Below are 17066 nucleotides of genomic sequence, written 5' to 3'. Positions count from 1 at the left end.
AAATTTATACTAATTCCAGTAGAAGATATCCTAGACTTAAAAATCAACTATTTACTTATGCTATGTGATAGGATTTCATATCATATAAGAAATGGAAATATATTTACTGTACATTAAAAAATTTCAGTTCATAATCATATTCAGCATTTTAAATAGGAACCAATATTAATAACTGGTCAAAGCATTTCAAGTACTCACCATTTCTTTAATAATCTGAATTTCTTCATTCCTGGTTAAGGACTGAACATTATGGAAGAGAAACAGAGTTAGGAACTCTGGGCCCAACCATTGCTTTGTGCTACTTCCTATGACAGGAGGCTCTGCCAAAGCAACTATTCTGAATGAGGAATGGATCGGAAAAATGGACCTGCAAGAAAATATTTTTTAAAATGCATTACCCAGTTGAAGCGGCAAGTAACAAATCTGAACTTACAAACTCCATCTGAGGTACAATTAATCTTCAAGTGAATTATTGTATTAAGCCATAGCCACAATTTCTATTCAGGACATTTGCAATGCAACATATCAAAAATCAAAACTGACAAAAATTGCATAATGTAATTAGCAATGTAAAAAACTAAATATATCTCCCGTAATTTGTCATGCCTCAAGTTTTGTCTTCATCTGCAGCATGACCTGCATGCTTCAAGTTGAGCATATACTAGTAACCATGCTACTATTTGTTTATTCTTTTGTATGTCTGAAATAGACAAAATTTACAAATTTGATGGGTTTTGAAACATTCTCCAAGAGTATCACCTAAAACAGTATGACTAAAGGACAGATCAGGGAGACAACAATATCTTTTGAAGCAGCAATAATGGGTAACTTCTTCTACTCAATTAGACAGAGAGGAAGGATAATTTTGTGGATAAGGAGGATCTGGGTTTAATTCTCAGCTCTATCACAGATCGACTTCCTGTTTGACTTCAGGCAAATCAGTTAAAACTCTCTGTGTTTCAGTCCCCCATCTCTAAAATGGGGACGATACTATCTCCCATCCTTTGTCTGTCTTTCCTATTAAGATTATAAGATCTTCAAAGCAGGAATTGTATTTTCATATGTTTCTATACAGTGCCTAGCATAATGTGACCCTGATTTCACTTGCGGTCTCCAAGTGCAACTGTTCATAAAAGTAATTATTAGCAACTCAGATGTAAACTATTTGGATGCTGCAATATGGCACACTTTGGACTAATATTTACTCAACACCTCAAAATTACAATTCGAGACAAATAATTTAGTATCAAAAAATGAGAAAATTGTAATGAGCTCATTTATATTTCTACTCCCTAGTATCATATGTTATTCTGCACATAGTTGTGTTTGAAATTAGAATATTTTGGGCCAAATTCCACCTTTGGTTACTCTCTGGGGAAAATGACGGGTGTAAAGAGGGTAATCGGAGGCAGATTTTAACCCTTCAATTTAAATTACACAATGGACAGCTTAAATGGCAGATATGGTAGATACAACAAGGATTCTGATACAACACAGCATATACAGTGAACACCCTTGAAAAAAAGAATCCCAGATTAAAGCACAAAAAGTGGGTGGCATCCATTACTCTCAGCCTAAAGTCATAAACCTAGAAGCTACTCCCTGACTGATAAAACTAGAAGGAAATGTCTGAAAACATCATGTGAAATAGGAACCAATGGGTTATGTCATTGTCACTCTGCACAGAAAAGGTCAAGGAACAGTGACCAACATTATCTAGAAGAAACTGTTTTGAAGATAGGATAAGCCATGTTTAATTTTAGATTCACCTCTTTTTTTCATTATTAATAAAAAATATTAAACATAGATTGAGCTCCATCCTGGCCCTTTCACGATGCTCCTGTTTCATAAAACATCCAAAACACAGCCAGATTATCTCAGCTGGGGGCACTCTGGCATGTGGCAAGGAGTGAGAGAGATGGATAACACAGTCAGCACACAGTGCACTATGGCAATCCTCTTTGAGAGTATGGCCGGTTGGATGCAGTTTTGAGCTGTTCTGATGAGCCCAAGATCCGGAATGGAGAGACACAAACAGCTCTCCCATTGCCCCCAGCTCCTCTCAGCGATAAAGAGTACATCTGAGGATTGAATCCATTATTTCTGAATTAGCTACCAGCAACAGGATTCCAAAAAAATCTTTGAATTTTTAAATGGCATATTTTAATAACTTACAAATAGAAATTTTCCCTGGTCAAGGAATTTTTAATAAACCAGCCATTCCTTTAAGAAGGCTTTATAACAGTAAAAGGTACTGCACTTTGGAAAGCTATCTACAAATGCATTTCTCTTTTTGTTCTCATTAATTTTATCTATTGAGCACTGTATTTGTATATTCTCCGCTTCATCATTTGCTCTGTGGCCTTGTGCAAGTCACAACATCTGTTGCAGCTTCCCAGTGTGTAAATGGGAACAACATTCATCTGCTTCACAAGGGTGTTGTTTGGATGAATGTTTGTACAATCTCTTGAAAATGTAAAGCCAAGTATTTAATTATTATTAAAAACAAAAGGGCTTATTTCTGCAAGGCGGTGAGACTCCTCCAGCCCCATTACAGTCAACTGGAAATGAGGCTGTTCAGTACCCTGAAGGATCAGGCTCTAAACCATTGTAGCCCCGGTTTCTTTGTGGACCTGTGTTTATTAAGTCCATGCCACATTTGATCACTCTGCAGACAGAAGCGATGTAAGTAACCTCAAAGCCTAACACACTAAGACTTAGAATAAAACTTGCTGGAGGGATAACACTTTATTAATGTTGAATACCAGAGAGCTTCATCCTTTCCCTCTTGCTTGTTCAACCTGTATGTCAGACAACCAGGGGACATCACGAAACCCTAGGAGTTAGCATGGGCCTCAGTCTTTTTATCTCCACCAGTGGGTAAGAAGAATCTTACAGAACATAACCTCACTAAAGGTCGAGCAGAGAATGCAGTCTCACCAGCACAATGCTAATGACTGATTTCTTGTTTTTGGCAGATAGATCGTATTCCATTGCCACCTCACATAAACTTTTCATTTATTTGTCTTTTCCTCTTCTACAGTTTCACAAACCATCGTTTACTATTGAAAATAAAATGAGAACAAAGGCATGCGTGGTGATCTTTTACAAAGGAGTATCGTCACGTGAGAATGTAATTGTACATCAAAAGATTAGGTGTTTGTGTATGAAATAATTAGGTAGTTCATGTACGGACAACACAAACTTAACTATAACATTAATTTAAAGTGGCTTAAGATGGAGGACATACGTTTAAAGGGAAAAGCTATACTGCATCTTTTCAAATATTCCATCATTTATCCCTGCCAGAATAAAAAGTTATCAAACATTTGTTTCCTTTTTACTTTTCTGCAATGTATAACACACTGGCTTAGATTACTGTTTTGGTTTTTTTAAATAACAGATTGCTTTAGTACATGTTCAAATACACTAAACTAAATGAACAAAAATAAAGTGAAAATAAACTACTCAGAATTAAAAGCTGGTGAATATATGCAGTTAAAAGTAAACAATACTTGAGCTTCTATTTTCTACAAAATTCACATTCTGCCACATTATATTTGTCTCCTCTGCTGTATGTGCTCTCTTTCAGCCTGGTCACATGGACAGTAATTCACTGCCTTAAGGGTGTTCAGACTACACATGCATTATAATCGACTGCTTTCATTTTTGAGGCAGATCTGATTATATAAACATTTCTATATTTTTCTCTAATAGTAGTCTTTCTGTTCACCATACTAAATGCCTAATATGTGGAAAAGTCTAAAACAACCATCCAAACAAATTACAACACTGTATCCTAGAAAAACTAGTTCTTTGCCCTATATCTTCCAACTGTATTTATAATTATGGAATGCCACCTTTAAAGTATCTGCCTCAGTGTAGATATGTAAGATGATTATGTAGGAAAATTCTACACAGAAACCCTGGATACACATTGTGAATCAATTTTAAGTGACTGCATTTCTTCACTCAGAACTAGTTCAACAAAGTGAATCATACAATTCTATTAATAGCTAAAACTGTGCAGCAACAATTTCTGTATACGTAGAAAGTCTTTTTAAGTTTAACTCCCCCTTCCTCATTGCCGGCATACATTGCTTCCACCATTATCCATAATCTACAAAATAAATTTTCCTGCATGACTGAATTCAATTTTACCTGGACTGTTTGCTAATAACACAGCACAACTGGCTAAAGAGAAGGCCAGTGGAAAAAATTTTCAATGCAGGCTGCTAGCTAGCTAGCCTTCAACTGGCCAATGAGTATCCTCCATCCTCACAACCACAAATCAGCTGCTTGTGCTCATGTCATGTCTACCAGAGTCATCCCACCCACCTGCATTGGCATGAAAACCCTGTTTTAAAAAACTAATGCAGACTATGAAAGTAGTAACATGGTAGAACATAAAGCAAAAATGTAACTGAGGGCATAAATCAGGATCTTTTGAGTCAGAAATATATTTTATTAGCTCTTTGAGGAGTTAACATACATTCTTCAAAAAATTTAATTCCGGAATAAAATTATGATTTTTAGCTTGCAAAACCAGAAGTCAGTGTAGTATCTCATTTGATTTTTGTAACCTAAACAAATAACGTGCCACCATCCCACCCAACCCTTCAAATTCTGCCCCCTTCTTAACTAAAAATGTCCCAACTCCCATGAAGACATGTCATTTCTCTAGCTCATAACCTGGCCTGTGTAATTCTTCCTTCTCCTGCACCCTCCCCTCTAAAAGTAAATAAATAAATAAATAAATAGAGTGAGGTTAAAATAAAGCAGTTGTTATTCTGCCAGAAGAATCATCTTATCAGCTTTGGAAATTTTCATGACGTGTCAGATTATACAGTATTTTAAATAGCACAGATTTACTCTGGGTGAGCATATGTGTTCTTATTATTGAATAGGTATCCAGATATTTGAAAATGTTAATGGCTAATTAAAGTAACTAAAAGAAAGCAGGTATAACATTTCCCATCATGCTTACTTTACTATTAATCCTTTTACAGATGGAAAGATCACTTGAAAGATTTGCTCAAATGTTTCTTGCTTCTCTAGAAGAGGATCCCTTCTTCAATTCCTCTAAAAATGCCTCCGTTTTTCTTATTCTTAAAAAGGAAAAGTCCCTAAGGAATTTGCCCCATATCATCCAATCTCCCCCAATCAATTTGGATTTGAGAATTCTTGACAAAGTTTTGGCTCATTGGTTGGAGGCTGTTCTCCCATGTCTGATATATCAACCGATCAAAGAGGTTTCATTAAAAATAGAAATTCAGTTTTAACATTCATAGAGTACAGGGTCTAATTGGGCAATCAAGAAAAGTAGTATCAATTGCCTTTCCCAGGGCACAAGATATGTTTCATTTCACCTAATTTACTACCAAGGGTCACCTTATTATTGAGGTTAAAGTTATAAGGAAATACAGAGAACAGAAGATTTTTTGTATTTTACTACAGATTCCAAATATTGTATTATACAAAAGACCGATGCAATTGTACCCATAATATAGTTGACATACAACCCCTAATGTGTTTTTTCCTACTACACACAAGACTCTGATTTAATTACAGGCAAACCAGAATGCCCTGTGTGATGCTGTGTATAAGAAAGATGACCATTTGTATCATTGTTGCTACCATTGTTATACAACTGCAACAAATTCTGTACAAAGTATGTCATGTGAGGTGTCAATGGAAAAGAAAAGGTTACTCACCTGTCAGCAACTGAGGTTCTTCGAGATGCGTGTTTCTGTGGGTGCTCCACTTCAGGTGTCTGGCGTGCCCTCGCGTCTGGATAGGAGATTTTCGTCCACAGCTCCTGTTTGGGTCGTGATTGCGCAGCCTGAATCCCTCCATTCCTTCTCTACCATGATGCAATAACAGGTACGGGCTCCGAAGTAGAGCGGAGGAGGGAAGGTAAGGGAGCACCCACAGGGACACACGTCTCGAAGAACCTCAGTTATTGTACAGGTGAGTAACCTTCTCTTCTTCATCGAGTGGTGTCTTGTCTGCTATTTGCAGATGGAAGGCAGCTATAGTGCCCAAGTGGACCTTGCGGCTCTGTCTCGGACCACAGGTAGTTGAGAAGGAACTGAGGGACTCCGGTAGTGCGGGCGCGGCTCAAGGCGCTAACAGCATGTGCAACCCAAATGGGAACTGCAGACGAAAGTCTCTGATCCGGACGCAAGGGCACACCAGACACCTGAAGTGGAGGACCCACAGGGACACCGCTCGATGAAGAAGTTATGATTCACTAAGTATGATTATCTTGTTTATAGACATGTATCATCTTTGTATGTGAAGTTATGAATATTGGCTATGTACTTATATCTTAAACATGTGTTTTATTTCTGGGTGATACTCCCTGGATAGAATTTACATAAAGGCCAGACAGGTAAGTGTTGATGGCCTATCAAGGATCCTCCATTCTCACAATGGGCCACTGAAGAAACTAATCCTGTCCAGACAGCTCTTCCTGAGGATGCATCAGACAGCAAGAAGCCAATGGTCACCTCCTGTGATTCAGCAAAAGAGCATGTTATATGCTCCTGTGACCTTAGACTCCATCTTCAGCCAGTAACTTTCTACATAGGGGGTCTGTGGGCTTTGTTTGGGACAGTAAATTTCCATGTGCATGGCAAAGGATATAAAAGACCCCTGAGACAATTCCATTTTGCCTCTTTCCTGCTCTAATTCTCTGGACTGTGGACCATCAAGAACTATGGACTGAGGACCCTCCAATCTTTTGGAAGTTGCTGGAGAGACTTTACAAGCCAGCAGTCTATTCCATCACTGCAACAAACCTGATATAAGGACTTTGCAATCATTTGTATGTATATGGTATATTAACCATTTACAACTCTCTTCTTTTATTAATAAATCTTTAGTTAGTTTACTAAGGATTGGCTGACAGCATGGTATTTGGGTAAGATCATAGATTCATACTGACCTGGGGATATGTGTCTGATCCTTTAGGACTAGAAAGAATTCACTTGTAGTGAAATGGGTTTTCAATAACCTCTCACTGTATTAGATTGGGTTGCCTGGATGGGAGCCAAGAACTGGAATACCTAAAGGGAACTGTGTTTGGCTTCTGGTTAACCAGTGTGGTATTGCAGAAGCTCTTTTGTTCCTGGTTTGATTAATCTAATTACAAAGTAAAACACCAGCTTTGGGATTGTCTGTCGTATTTCTTGCAGTCTGCCCAGAGTGTGGCATTATCAGTGTGATCTATTCCAAGAACCCGGTTACACCCTGTACGTTGTAAATATCAGCTATTGCTCTTGGACACTGTAAAACAAGTATTGTTATTTATCACGATAAGTATAAAACCCACATTATTTAAACTGTAGTGTCATCTAAGAATTATACCAGATTTAGCTCTTCAGAATTTATGTAAGATAGTATTACATAAGAGATAATATTTGTTTTGGGTAATATAAAATAGAATCCTAGCAATTAACTGAAATAAGACAATATTATGACTGTGTAACTGTCTGACCATCAAAAGACTTGAAATATTTCAACACTGAGCATATTTCTAGCAGACAACTTGAAGTGAAAAAGCAAGAAGAATTAGCATCACAGTTCCAAAACCATCCTTAGGATTTCCTGCTCCATGTTAATACTTAACAACATCCATCTTTCTAGCTAATCTTTCGAAAGAAATAATAAATTACAATATTCAACCATTTTTTATTTAACTCAATGTTTCTTAATAAAATGCATCAAAACAATGTAGTGCATCTAGGGGTATATCTACATGGCAAAGAAAAAACCACAGCTGGCCCAGGCCAGCCAACACGGGCTCATGGTGCTCAGACTTCTGAACTGTTTCACTGATGTGTAGACTTCTAGGCTCAGGCTGGAGCCCAAGTCCTGGGACCCTCCCACCTCACAGGGTCTTAGAGCTTGGAAATCTACACAGCAAAAATACAGCCCCGCAGTCTGAGTCTCATGAGCCCAAATTGGCTGGCACGAACCAGCTGCCGGTTTTTCTTTGCTGTGTAGACATACCCTATATGTCTAAACTTTTATATATTAATATTGTTTCTTTAATCTCTCTCAGCTAGGATATTTTAATGATTTTGCTTTAAGTTTATGTTCTGAGATTTTTCTTCTCATGCTAACAAAAAAAGTATGAGGATACAGGTATTAAAACCAGTTTCTATTACTGGTTTAAAAAGTAAGCATCTTGCAAGAAACCTTAGTAACATCAAGCAATGAAACAGAAGACTCTTTACAACCTGAATCACATACAAAGTACTTTGCATACCATGTTAGTGTCTAACAAATTACCTCTGGTGTAGTTCCTTATCTGAGAGCTGCAATTCTTCTTTTAAACTTTGATACCTATCTTCCCTTAGTAATCTGGTGCCATCATAAAGGGTCAGTTCTCTGTCATGGATTAGTCTGTTCGGGAATTTAAAAGAAAATAAAAATCTAGCATTTAATTGCCTTAGTTTTTACAGTTATCTCAACTAATATTACTTTAATGAGGAATTCCAGCCAACAAGTCTTAATTTCTATGCCCAAGTAAACAACAAAAATTGGGACCTATAAGCTTTCAGCGAAGGACCTTGTGATGAGAAAAACGCCAGTTAAATGGTATGCTCAAGAAAGAATGGAAAATATTTTCTGTAACTACCGTACATAACATCATTTATGACAGAATTTTTTTTCAGAGATAAACAAACCACTACAGATCATACACAAAGACTTTCCATTAAACCCTCACTGTGTATGGCATGAAATTCAGAATATTTTTGTCTGACTGGTTCACAGTACTGTACTTCTATTATGCTCCTAAACGCAATACATTTTGGTAGTTATCGTAATGGATATACATTCTGTTAGTGAAACTGAAAAGAATCAGAGGTGAACAAAACAAAACACACAAGAGAAAAAAATGGGCTTTTGCCCTGCCCTGTCCTACTTTTTTTGTAATGCATGAAGAAGGCATGACAGGTCTTTGCAAGTTTGTTTATTATTAAAGATGGGGTTCTGCTTAAGTTTTTATATTAGAATTTCAGATCTTGTCTACTTCAAAAACTTTCTGGATGAATGGAGAACTAACAGGGAGCATGACAGCACAGATACCAGGGAAGTGAAACCTAGCAGAAAGAGAAGAAATAATTTTTATTTAGACTGTTGGTTTTATTAACACCTATTTAACTACAAAACTTGAGAGAAAAGCTCTTTTTGTTAAGGATTCATAGTGTTCCACGTTTTCAGTTTTTACTGATTTTCACCCATTTATCAATCTGCTCAGTATTTTTTTGGATACTTATTTTTGTTAAACACTAAAGCTTTTTGTGATTGTTTTCTCCTGCAGCTCTGAGATTGAAGCAGTTCTACAATGTAAAACACAGAACACACACATGATGGAGGTTGGAAAATCAAACAACGTTACTATAGCGCAATGATTGGCTCAGAAGGAGACACTGCTTGCCTATTTCTTTGCATCCATTTAGTGTGCTGCTGAATTTAAACAATCAATCCTCCACAGATAAAGATATATAATGCCCCCATCCATCCGGCTACCTCCTTTAGTGCCAATCTCCTTATGGGTTTGGATGGACGGGCCAGTGTTCTTCTGGATCCCCACACAGCCAGTCCTGCCCATTCTGTGGCTGGCTCCAGACTACCCCAAAATGGCTTCTCCCCCATGATGGAGTTCAGGGTTCCCAGAGGCATCTCACTATTCCCTATTGGTCAGGCTAGTTTTTCTTCCTGGGCTTCCCTTTGTCAATCATTTGACTCTGCCCCTTCCTCTGAGCAGGCATGCCTGCAATCCTTCCCCAAACCAACAGGGGCCCCCATTGTTCTACATAGTGTTTCTCCTCTCTCCCTCTAGGTAGCCTAGCAGACTAAGTCTGCCCTTGGCTCCCCCTTCCTACCCCAGATAGCGTGCCTCTCCCTGAGCTACCAGCACATACAGTCCCAGGAACCTAGGTAAGCTCCTTGGGGCATTACAGATAGATAAGGTAAACACAGGGTGAAGATGCAAATCTATGCCTGAACGCCAACAAGAAAATCAGTGCTTAGAAATTTTCAAGAAAAGTAAAGATGGGAGTGAAGAGGATGCATTGCACTGCAAGTCCTGCAGCATGGAGGTCAGTGTTCACATTGACAGAATAAGGAAGCATGTTGAAAGCAAGCGACACAAGGCGTTTAATAAGAAAGCGAACTGTAGGATTCAGACTATGACCATAATGCCACAGTGTTTCAACCATTTGCCACTAAAGAAGACACTTCAAATCTGAAAGGGAATTTACTACTTACATGAACTTGCCTAACCCTAACAATGTGAAACTGGATTTGCTTCCTTTTTTGGAACAATCATCAATACGCTCTTCCCAACTTCAGCAAAGTGGCCTGGTGAGCTTTGAGTGTACCCCCTGGATCTATTGATTCAAAGCGCATATTTTCAAGGTTGGACTACTTCCAAGACAACAGGAGGCTCAACATGAGTGAGGATATTTTGAAGAAAATTATATGAGCAAACCAGGATTTCCGGAAAAACTATTAGGTCAGAGAGAGACAAAATATATCTTTGTACATTAAAAAAAAAAGTTTCAATTATATTGTAGTAAAATGTGTACATTACAATAGTTTTTTGTTTTCCTTTTTCCCCCTGATTTTTCCCGATTTCTTTTTCTTAATTTTTTTTTATTTTTAACCTGATTTCATCCTGGTTTTAATGTTTGGAAAACAAACACTGACAAATTCCTGGTTTTTCATTGTTTTTTTTTTTTTTTTTTTTTAAAACACAAATAAAAACTGAAAATGTGGAACACGAAGGATTCAATATCACTGCCCCTTTTCGGGCTGACAAAGCTCCCTATATACAGTGTAGTTGTAGCCATGTCAGTCCCAGGATATTAGAGAGACAACGTGGGTGAATTAATATTTTTTATTGGACCAACTTCTGTTGGTGAGAGGGACAAGCTTTCAAGCCACACAGACCTGAAGAAGAGCTCTGCGTGACTCAAAAGCTTGTCTCTCTCACCAACAGAAATTGGTCCAATAAAAGATACTACTTCACCCACCTTGTGTCTCACAGCTTACTACATACATTTCTGAGTCATCCAAGAAGTGCACCAACAACAACAAAAAAGAGGAAGACAAGACTTGGCATTCCTGTTATTTCTAGGAAAAACAAAACAAGCATAATATTTTTAGAGGTGTGAAAAGAGAGAGCGAAAAACTATTCAGGTCTGTGACAACATATCATGAAGCAAAAAAGAGCAAAAACCCACGGTTTTTCTTTTTCAAATCATTTCAGTCAAAGAAAAATAAAGAGGAACAGGAAGCAAAGGAAACATTTTTATGTTTATCAAATTATAGTGAAGCTGACATGGTTTGACCAAAAGTAATTTGGAACTACCATCTTCATAATTTCATATTACGGTACAAATACAGTTTGAAAATAAAATGGTCTAGCTATGTCTCATGCAAGGATCACCTTGGTATCTAATAAAAAACTGAAGATCAGAAGAGATTAAGTTTTCAGAAAGTTCAGATGTTAACTGAATTTTCTAGTTTATGCACTACAAATTCTGTCATATATTTGCATCAAATACGTAAGCACAGTGATGAAGGTCTTATTTGGATTTAAAATTTTTTAAAAGTTATAAGATGTTACAAAGTGAAAACCAAAAAGAATTGAAGATATGCGTATTTAATAGTAATATTTTTTACTTGTTCCAAGTAAAAAGAAAATTTTCATTCCTACAGGCAGTTTTTGGCTCCTTATTATGGGGCAGATTCTGATACCCCCTTATTTATGCTTACTAGCGCTTTTCTCCACAAGTGGCCCCAATTAATGTGATCACTCATGGAGAAGGATACTTACTATTCAGGTACCAGAATTTGGTTCTATATGAGTAGTAATTATTTACTAATAATACAATTTACATTATTATGTGTAACTTTTAGGATTTTTGTTTTTAATTCATAAGAATGGCCATTCTGGGTCAGACCAGTGGTCTATCTAGCTCAGTATCCTGTCTTCCGACAGTGGCTAGTGCCAGTTACTTCTGGCAGTTGGAGGTTTAGAAATCCCCAGAGCATGGTGTTGTGTCCTTGACTATCTTGGCTAATAGCCATTGATGGATCTCTCCTCCATGAACTTATCCAATTCTTTTTTCAACCCAGTTATATTTTTGGTCTTCAGAACATACCCTAGCAATGAGTTCCACAGGTTGACTGTGTGAAAAAGTACTTCCTAATGTTGGTTTTAAACCTGCTGCCCATTAATTTTCATTGGATGAACCATAGTTCTTGTGTTATGTAAAGGGGAAAACACATCCCTATTCACTTTCGCAATACCATTCATAATTTTATACATGAATGATTTTATACATAATTTTATCTAACACATCCCCCCCTTAGTCATCCGTTTTCTGGAATAGTTCCAGTCTTTTTAACTCATCCTTCTACTGAAGCTGTTCTATCTCCCCTAAACATTCTCGTGGCCCTTCTCTGCACCGTTTGCAATTCTAATATATCTTTTTTGAGATGGGGTGACCAGAACTGCATGTAGTATTCAAGGTGTGGGTGGGTATTTATAGTGGCATTATGATATGTTCTGACTTGTTATCTATCCCTTTCCTAATGATTCCTAACATTCTCTTAGTTTTTCAACTGTCAGTGCACAAAGGATGGGTATTTTCAGAGAACTATCCATGATGACTCCAAGATCTCTTTTTGAGTGCTAAGTTAGACCCCATCATTTTGTATAGGATTATGTTTTCCAATGTGTGATACTTTGCATTTAGCAACACTGAATTTCACCTGTAATTTTGTCGTTCAGTTACTCAGCTTAGTAAGATCCCCTTGTAACTCTAGCACTCAGCTTTGGACTTAACTATCTTGAATAATTTTGTATCATTGCAAATTTTGCCACTTCACTGTTCATCCCCTTTTCCAGATTCCTTTGATCAATTTACTAAATAATTCCTAGAAAGCATTTTTCAGTGTGAGCATAATTAAATCAGTCATTTAGAAGCAGAATGCATTTTCAAATAATATTTATAATTTCTTTAATACTTTACAAATATTAACTAATTAATTTTTAAGCTACAAAACTTTCACTAGAGTAGAAACAAATACATTTTCTAATTCAGTTAGCAATACAGCCCAAACAAACAGCTGCAATTTCCATACTAATAAAGGTTTATATAACACACTCTGGGCTTGCCGCTCTCCAACATGATGTATTCTGTAAAAAGCTTATACCCTGACAGCAATTTTACAATATTCTTGGAGTGGCACAGCTGTGTATTTGCAAACAGGACACCAGTTTCTCAGCACGCATGTCCTGAATAAACAAGTCTCAAGCACACTGTTTAACAGGGCTCCCATACCAACCTTTGTAGAACAGCTAGGGTGCCAGAGTTGACACGATGAATGCCATCAAGAACAACAAGCTTCCCGTCCAAGGCAGCAGTAACAAGTGGAGATGGTCTCCAAGCAGTGTCTCCATTAGGAAGAGTATACCTTTGCTGCACCAAATCTCGAGCTGTCATATCCTGTGGGTAACAATCATCAAAAGAAGGCATTTAAATGATATTTTACTGATGTATCAGAGCTTGATTTCACTTGCAAGTACCTTATTTTGTTTTTTAAGGGGAAAATACCCAAATAGATTTTAGGCAAGAAATCTTTGACCACTTTCCCACAGCACTCTAGATGTATACATGCACAGCGTTTTAAATAAACTGATCTGGAAATTTAGTTTCTAGAGGCATTAACATTGCTTTTTCAATACTCCAACAAAAGGGATACTTTTAAAAGCATTTTTAAATGGAATTTTTTCTGTATGTGATACATGTATTTGAGAACTATAAAGCTCTGACTACAGAAGGGAGCGGTAATTGTCACCTGGCATGAACTGAAGTCACTCATTTCACGCAGAAACCATCAGCTGTAAGTCTCTGCAGAAATTATCATTAAATCACTGATTTCACTGATATGAACACAGGTTAAAATTCTATTGTTTCTAAGGCCCAGAAAAATAAAATACAATTGAGATATTTAAAGTGGTGACAGAAGGGTAAAGCAATCGAGGAACCAGCAGCCCACACAGAGGATGCAGAACCTCATACAAAATGGAATAGAGTTCCATATGGACTCCCTGCTCCCTAGCACAGAATGTACTTTTGTAGACAAAACAACAGCAAACCAAAGGAGGGGGTCAACATAGCAGCTATCCTATATATTCTTTGGCTGTTCCCTCATAGGAGGTGCTCCCTGTAGCTATGGAGGAAATCATAGTGGCCACCATATGGTCTAGAAGATGAATTTTTTCCTCCTGTTTAGACTGCAGATGGTCTACCCAGTGCATAACCCTATAACTTTGTCTGTTTGCTGTGAACAGCATTTAGCCTAAAAATCAGAGGTGGGGAAAATATTTGTTGTTGCAATTGCAGCTTTTGCATACATTCTTCTTAAAACTGTAAACCCTTTGAACTTAAAACAATGAAAATAGAATAAATTACATCATACAGCCTGGATCATTTCCTCTTTCTGTATTTCCTTAACAGTCTTAAAATAACAGGGCAAAGTCTTGTTCCTTTGATGCTTCCACAATTGTATAAACTAAAGGTTTCTGAAGGTTCAATACCATAAAAAAAGAACACCATAAAAAAAGAACACACCCTTTTACTGTTGTACTTATCCACCATTTTGCTATACTACTGAAATATTCAGGCTACACACAGAATGAGAAACATATCTTTATCAAAACAAAGGAAAATATACCACAAATATTTCTGTGCCCTTGAACTGCCATTTATTTCAGAAATTTTCTATACATTCTATAGTTAATAAATGTTGTACAGGAGAATGCACTATAATTCAAAATTAGATTAAATTCCACTTTATACCTGACTCCTCTTTGGAAATGAAATTAACAGTGAGTAGTATGAATTTATTATGCTAAGACTAATACTGGGAAGCACACAAAGACAGACACCAATAGCCCAAATGGAAAACCTAAATTTGCAGAAGATAGAAAATCAAAAGAGCAGAATGCAATAAAGTGTAATTCAGAAATAAAATCAAACTTCACATCATATTCTAAATGACTGGAATTGGATTTGATCTGGTTATGTGGAGATGAAAAACTATCTTGTTACCAATTCTCTCAATTATTCAATTTCTGTGATGGGGTTACAGTTATGAGTGTTTTGTCCAAGGATTTCTTATTGGTATTTATTTATTATACAAGTAATATATTTCATATTGTCATACTCTCAAGTTGAAAAACAATTGCATTTTTAAAAAAAATTCTGTTTTGAGTCAAATCTTTGTAAAGCCTGGTTTGGGTTATAAGACAGCAAAGTTATTCCTTTTCCCTTGGGACTCAAGTTTCTTGTATTTCACTGTGTTTTAAGGAGGTTAATTCTTTGATTTTTTATTTTATTTCACACCAAATATTTCAATGTATTCTTCATACATGCTTCATTACTTTTTCTTCTGTCTAAAAGTGATTTGACAACTACTCATAGTATGAATGCCACATAGAAAGAACTTTCATTAGGCAATCTGAAAATCTTTTATATCAAGAGAAGAGGATCAAAATAGTCTAAAACAGGAGATCCCAAAATTTTTCATGAAACGGATGTCTTTTAATGCAGATATTGTCTCATGGAGGCCTTCCTCTCCCATTTTGTTCTCATGTACCACCTTTTCTCCCATTTCTGACTGCATAAAATCCCTGCAACAACTACAGTAATTGCTTATGTGGGAAAGTAATTTTAGGAAAGTATTTCATTTATTTTTAGCTCTCTTTTAATGCACATAAGCAACTGGAAATGAGGAAGAGCAGCCGCCAGTAGCATATGACCAGCCAGCTCTTTATGGACAACAGTTTGTGAACTGCTAGTCGAAAGTGGTTTAAAAAAAAGACTTAAATCATTCCTCCCCTGCAAATGTTTCAGAAAAATCTAATATTCAAATAGTAGTAGCTTTAACATAATTCTCAAACACTATTTTTTTTTTTTTTTTTTTGCAGAAAAGGATTATCCTTTATAAACATATCAAATATGTATTTCTTTTTACTAAGGTGTCTCTTCTACTGAGCCAGCAATTTGTTGTTGAGTGACCTCACAAATTTTCTCTACTACTTCATCCCTATTTTCTGTTTGAGAAATCTTAGCAGAATGTGAGTCCAACTTGGCATCAAAAGTAAGAAACCTAAACTCTAGCCTCTGAATTGCCAAGAAAATCATTAGTATTGGTGAAGCAATGGAAACTTGGAAACTGGCTAAGTGGGATGCTTCTACTGCCATAGTTGCTGAAGGGGAGTAAGATTAGGGGACATACTTCTTGTCATTTTCGTAAGATCCTTGGGAGTCATGCAAAGGTCACTAAGTAAAAACTTGCTCCATCTCTATTTTTTTGCTTTCTTTCTAAAGATATTTTAGGAAATAAATGATGGGAAATTTCATTTCTTCCCAGAACTTTCTAACAGCTATTGAGTTAAAAGCCTGAAGGGAAAATTGCAATTTCTTCAGGCTGAATTTGCTTCATTGCATACTTCTGTGTCTATGTTATTACTTGCGACACACAAAAAGTTATTAAATTTTAGGATTAGGATCAAGGTAAGACATTTTGGCCTCCTAAAGAAGCTACAAAGACTTTCTTCTGACCCAAAATGGTGAAATTAGATTTGATAGAGTTATTAAATCTATATTGCTTAGTTTTTGAATGAATTCATGTAGTTAATAGTTGTTCTAGTATCAGATTAAATTATGACATTGATATGCAATGCTAATTACTTAATATCATAAATTTATTTTATTTTTTTAGAAACCGGATATTTCCCACTTTTTTTTAGTTTATCCCTAGGTGTTTCAAATTCTTAGTAATTTCCAGCAAAAACTGGATAAATATTTTGGAGATGTGCTTATGATTAGGTGTGGAAGGATTAGATTTTTATCAAAAGTGTCAATAAACATCAATTTCACCATACACAAAAACTGATGAAAATATATTTCCAATGATAATCAAAATGTGCAGATGGGCAAAGTAAGAAAATGTTGCTTGAGAACTTTAAT

At 36.5% G+C, this 17066-nt stretch overlaps 1 protein-coding gene across 1 annotated transcript in view; it reads right to left on the bottom strand.

Annotated features, from left to right (window-relative positions):
• Nucleotides 1-17066, bottom strand: part of VWA8 (von Willebrand factor A domain containing 8) — a 278032-nt gene that overhangs the window by 181543 nt on the left and 79423 nt on the right. The window contains exons 13-15 of the mRNA XM_067563174.1: nucleotides 13375-13535; nucleotides 8299-8412; nucleotides 199-367 (exon numbers count right to left, since the gene is read on the bottom strand). Of these exons, the coding sequence (XP_067419275.1) occupies nucleotides 199-367; nucleotides 8299-8412; nucleotides 13375-13535 (444 nt within the window). The remainder of the gene's footprint in view (nucleotides 1-198; nucleotides 368-8298; nucleotides 8413-13374; nucleotides 13536-17066) is intronic.

This window comes from Emydura macquarii, unplaced genomic scaffold (genome assembly GCF_026122565.2).
Source record: "Emydura macquarii macquarii isolate MOO-44397 ecotype Brisbane River unplaced genomic scaffold, CSIRO-AGI_Emac_v2 contig_2473, whole genome shotgun sequence".
NCBI classification, from domain to species: Eukaryota; Metazoa; Chordata; order Testudines; family Chelidae; genus Emydura; species Emydura macquarii.
This window is presented reverse-complemented; position numbering and strand designations above follow the sequence as displayed.